General features: G+C 33.7%; 1 protein-coding gene across 1 annotated transcript; it reads left to right on the forward strand.

Moving 5' to 3' along the window:
• Nucleotides 1-1,127: 1,127 nt before the first annotated feature.
• On the forward strand, nt 1,128-1,745 carry LOC108948492 (uncharacterized). Its single transcript, XM_018777676.3, has one exon. The coding sequence runs from the start codon at nt 1,128-1,130 to the stop codon at nt 1,743-1,745; it is 618 nt and encodes a 205-aa protein (XP_018633192.1).
• The last annotated feature ends 4,201 nt before the right edge of the window (nt 1,746-5,946 follow it).

Below are 5,946 nucleotides of genomic sequence, written 5' to 3' on the forward strand. Positions count from 1 at the left end.
TAAAATGCAAGGATAAATAAAAATGTAAATATAGATTGGAGAGAATGCAAAATAGATAAGGTTATCAGGAACAATGAATCTTAGGATTCAACAAATAGAATCAATCTAAGAAGTCTGAAAGAACGATTTTTTACTGTAGAAGAATATAGCACTTTTATTATAATGTAAGCCTGAGAAAAACTTGTCCTACAGAAATGGTAACCAAGCCCTTTTATAGTGGAGGGATTTGGCTCTAAGCATAATAAAATAAACATTCAGTGGGAGACCCATGATAAGTCAGCTTTTTCATAATTTTTGCCAAGATTCTCTCTAGTGGGATTGCAACGGCTTTTGTCTGCGAGCTCGATCTTGCTTAGAACCCTCGATTTTGGTTTGAGCTTGATTTCGGCTCGAACTCGTGATCTTGGTTCGAGCCCGATCCTGGTTCGAGCCCTCGAATTGATTCGAGGTCACTGTTGGTTGGTCTCTGGATTATTAGCATGATAGATCTACTCTGCATCATGGTTCGATTTTGATTCGAGCTTGATAATGATATCGAACTCGACACGGATCAGCCTCCCCGGGTTCGAGGTTAGTTTGCTCCACCTTCGGGATCTTACTTCGATAAATCATCGTTCGAACTCGATCGGACGTGCTAAGGCCGAAATCTATTTCGACCGTATACAATTTTCTTGTGTAAATAAAATTCAACAATCTCTCTCTCTCTCTCTCTCTCTCTCTCTCTCTCTATATATATATATATATATATATATATATATATATATATATATATGATTTATTTGTAGTGTAATTTTCTATCGAAAGAAATTCAATTAAACACCCTTGGACATGATGCTGTCACTGCTTGCAACTTATTTGACCTATACTAGAAGTTCATAACATATGTGATATGTTATACGTTACGCTATATAAAAATCTCTATATGAAAATGAGATGCTATTATAATCTGGCAAGGTTGCTATCACTAGGGCCTACTGTATAAACTATACATTCAAATCTTCATGTCAACAATAAATAATCTATTCTCCTTACTATATATATATATATATATATATATAATTGGACAAAGCCCTTCCATTATATATACATTCTTGTGAACCAAAGTTTTCAAGTTGAACTTAGCCAAGATGGTGATGAGTAGCAGCTTTGAGAAATCATTCAGAATCAAACATGAAGACAACAAGTTTTTCTCTAAGCTTCTTTCAAAGGAAAATTGCAAAGCTTCTTTTTCTATTCCTTCTTTTAGAGTTTACTATAATGATGTTCCAAGTTCTGTCCCTTTTACTTGGGAGTTACATCCTGGTACTCCTAAACATAATACATTTTCTGAAACTTCTTTGTTGCCTCCTCTTACTCCTCCTCCTCCTTACTACTCAAACACTAATAATAATACCAACAAAAAATCCATTAAAAGGAGTTCAAGATCCAACATTTTTCATGCTTTAATCATGAAGTTTAATATTAAAAAATCTCAATTACCTTTATCACTTTCTTCTCATTCTTCTTCTTCATTGCCATGGTCATCTTCTTCACAATATTCCTCATTCTCTGCACCTACAACGCCTTCAAATTTCAATGGACGACGTCGTTTTTGTAGCCAAGGATCGTCTTTTGATGATTATCATGAAGATATATCGCCAGCATCAAAATTATGTTTTGGTATGAGCAACAAAGCTAGTGGAAATTCACTCTTTATGGTGAAAAAAAACTTGTTTTCCATCGTCGGTGGTCGTGGATCTAACTAAGGTTGTTTAGAATTCATCATTTCTTTGAATTATAATTATATTTTGTACTCTTTTTGTGTCAACATTATAACCTGTTGGTATGTTCTCCAAGATGAATGTAATTAACTTATTTACTATTCATATGATCATTTATTTCTTTTGCTTTTTAAATATAACCTGATAAAAAAATTGTGACTTTTAGTTGCTTTATGTTTTTGTTCCATAGTTCCATCATCATATCATGATCGCTCTAGAGTACGTTGGATCAAGTCAAGAAATTAAATGAGTTAGGAACATGACATAGCACCAAAAAGGAAGGAAACAATATCAAGAATCTCCCGACAAAGTAATTAATTATTATAATTAATGCAATAATTCTATCTATGGCCGATCAAATATGAATCTTTATTTAAATACTGATAATCTTAATTAAAGTGGTTAAAATAATATGTGATAAAATCGAACAACCGAGGAATTTGGGTATCATAATTTATGATAATATACAGAAATAGTACTCCGCAGCAGTTCAATTATCCAGGGAAGTGCTGAACAAGGAGAAGACATAAGTCTTGGATGAATGAGTGTGTCTCTTTTAGATGTATTTATTAATTAAATAAAAAGGAAGGAAAGTTAGTTGGAAGTTTCTGTCCAAGTAAATAAAAGTCTTCCTCAGATCTGCAAAATGGAATCTTTTTAGCTGTATTGTTCATTAAAGCAGTGGTAGGGAAGCTTCTACCTTGTTAACAGTAAAGGTGACAAACGGGTGGGCCGGGCCGGTCCGAGTCGAGAAAAAAAATGATAGGTCGGTCACCAATCCGGTCTGGTTACGGGTTATACAAATCGGGCTTAACGGGTCCGGCCCCATTCGGTCAAAGATTGAACCGGAACGGTTCCGGGCCTAAGGAATCGGGCCGGGTTTCTGTATTTTTATTTTTATTTTGTATAACTAAAGTAAAAAATAAAAAACAAAAAAAAACTTATAAAAAGAGTGTTTGAATGAAGAATGCAAATACTTTAAAATTTTTATATTTGAATATTTCATTAAGAATTTAAGATAATATAATACAATGAAGATGAAAAAAAATTGCACTTATAATTTGCAAGTTCTTTTTTTATTTCAAACTTGCAAATTAAAGTTTACATTAAACAATAACTAAATTAACGAAAAAAGAGTAAATTCAAAGTTTAATTATATTTTTCTTTCTTCTTAAATTCAGAAAGTAGAAAAGAAATTTCAGCTATATGTACTAAAGCCATAGTAACAGTAGGGTAATATGCTCCAGAAAACTCAAGAGTAGCTGTATAAAATTTATGTAAAAATTGAACAACATTCATTAATGGCCTCCCAAGTATTAGTTGTTAATATACAGTTTGGATCAGTACAATGAGCATTAGCAACTTTCAGTTATCGGCAATCTATATTTGTAACAACATTTTAAAAATAAGTATGTATAATTCCATCTAGTAACAATTTCATCTGGCATGAATCTGGGTTTAAGGTTATGCTCCATACACTTAGTCTTAAATTTTCTAATTCTAGATTGTCTATTATTTTCTTGAATAACACCCACTGCTGTTCTAACATGGCAGTATAAACATGTTAAATTATAAATCAAGACCACTTTTAACGATTAAATTATAAATATGGCATGCACACCTAACATGAAAAATTTCGTCTAGTTGTGGTTTCAAATGCAGTCTTACTATTGAAATAGCGGCATTATTGTTAGAAGCATTATCAAAAGACATACACATTACTTTTTTATTAAAATTATAAAATTCAACAATTTCGCAAATAGTAGTACTTACAAAAATAGCAGTATGGCTTTAATCTTCATCATATTTAAAAGCGATAATACGTTTTTGCATACGATAATTATTATCTATCCAATGACATATAATTGTCAAATAATCATTTCCATTTACAGCATGGCCAATATCAGAAGTTAGAGAAACTCTACAAGGAAGGTGGTTAAACAAATAACGTATGTATGTGTGATATTGTCCATGAAGTCTAAAGATATCAGATCTACAAGTACTTCTAGGGATACCTTTAAATAAGGGATTATAAATCCTTTGAATATACATAGTCAGATATGATGAAGAAGCAAAAGAAAATGGTACACAATCCAAAGCAATCATTTTTGCTAACTCCTCACGATCCTTCATTTGATCATATTTCATAAGACCTCCAGTACTAGGGTTTAGAGTTCCTTGATTTTCATCTAAATCAGAGCCCCATTCTATAGGATGAGTAATTTTTAAATATCTACTAAGTGTTCTAGTCCCCCCTAAACTTCCTCCAGTCTTATGTCAAATGGGTGCATGATTAGTATATGAAGCCTGGAATAAATTTCTGGATGTACGCTCCTCTAACAGATTGTAGTTGGTACTGGAAGAGATTGTATAAGCTGAAGAATGAAATGCAGGACTAGTATTGTAATGATAGATACCAATTAACTTCCTCTGGTGCACTCTGCCTCAAGTAGCTATATAGCTATGCTGGGGGCCTAAAACAAAATTAGTATTTCCAAGCTAGTTTGGGGGCTATATCCTTGCCTAGACATAGGTGTATTGTTTGGTTGGCTTTGCTGGGTAAGTTGCAGACTAAAGATAGAATATTGAAGATGAACATTCCCTGTGAGAATGAGAAGTGTTGTTTGTGTGAATAGGATGTACTGGAAACTCATCCACATTTATTTGGAGAGTATAGATGGTTTTCTACACTCAGGGGAGAGATGCAAGCATGGACAGGGTATGCCATTCCACATATGAGCATAGAGGAAATATTGACATGTATCACACTGAACCATTGGAAGAAGTGTACAAAAGAGATAATAGCTGCTGTGTATGCGACAATGATCTACCATACATGGAAAACTAAAAATTGGAAGATGTTTAGAGAAACTAATGTACATATGCGCTTTGTCTATACATAAATACAACATGAAAATAGAGTGAGGATATATATGTTACAATACTCAAGGAAAGCTTATATGTGTTCTGAGTTGATTAACAAACTGTGTAACTAGTTGGATTGTTGGTGGCCTTTATTCTCATAATACCCTTCATGGAAGGTGGTTGTGAGGTAAATGTGCTCTTTAGGTGTATTGGGTTTTTTGCTTGTTATGATAATTATTTACATCTTTTACCAAAAAAAAAAGTTTGATTTTAAATTGTGCAGATTTTGTATATAGAGTTTATAGTTTATAAGATCCATCTACTGCCCCGGATTAATACCACGATACCCAATAAATATCAAGTCTATCCTCGAAAAAGTAGTGGAAAGGGGTAGACTCCGATATTCACTAGTAGTCAAATGACTAGATGAGAGAATAATCCAACAGAAAGCTAGACATGATATCATCAACAAGTATAAAAGCTCAAATACAACTCTTACGAAATTTAGTCATACTTTATCAAATAACCGAAATAAAATAGAATATCAGCATCTCAATTCTCGTGTAAGATTTGATACTAGTAACCAATACTTACTTCAATTCATAGCATGAGTCTAAGCAAATATAAATATGCATGCATAAGATCCCTTTCTCAATAACTCACAACACAAATCCATGTACCTGACACATGCTACGTGTCCACCAAGCACCAAAAGAATCACGGGTGCCTACGCTCACAGGGCCCAAGGTAACATGGGTAATCGCCTAACTCTGCTGGGACGGATCCATAATCCAAGCGTCAATCATTTTATATTACTGATCATCAATCAATTTGTCACGACCCAGAATTTCCACCTTCGGGGTAGTGATGACGCTTAACATTTCACTTGCTAGGCAAGCCGACGTTAGAGGATCTTTAAGCTAATTTTTAATCAATTTAGTTAAGTAAAACAAATTAAGCAGAAAAGAAACTAAAACGGAATACAAATGACATACAACCAATAATATCTAAGTACAACATGGAATACAAATGACATACAACCAATAATATCTAAGTACAAGCTGGATCTAGAGTCAGTAGTTCACGAGCTTCTAGAATCTCTACAAAATAGGGTTTGAAATAAATACAACTGTCTCGAATGAAAAGAACAGTAAATAGGGGAAATGGAAGGGGACTTCGAGTCTCCGAATGTCAATCCGAGCTGATACGCCTCACGAATAGCTGGGACCAGTACCAAAATCTGCACAAGAAGTGCAGAGTATAGTATGAGTATAACCGACGCAAAGTACTCCGTAAGTGACGAGCCTAACGTTGAAGAGGT

The sequence above is a fragment of the Nicotiana tomentosiformis genome, chromosome 7 (genome assembly GCF_000390325.3).
Source record: "Nicotiana tomentosiformis chromosome 7, ASM39032v3, whole genome shotgun sequence".
NCBI classification, from domain to species: Eukaryota; Viridiplantae; Streptophyta; class Magnoliopsida; order Solanales; family Solanaceae; genus Nicotiana; species Nicotiana tomentosiformis.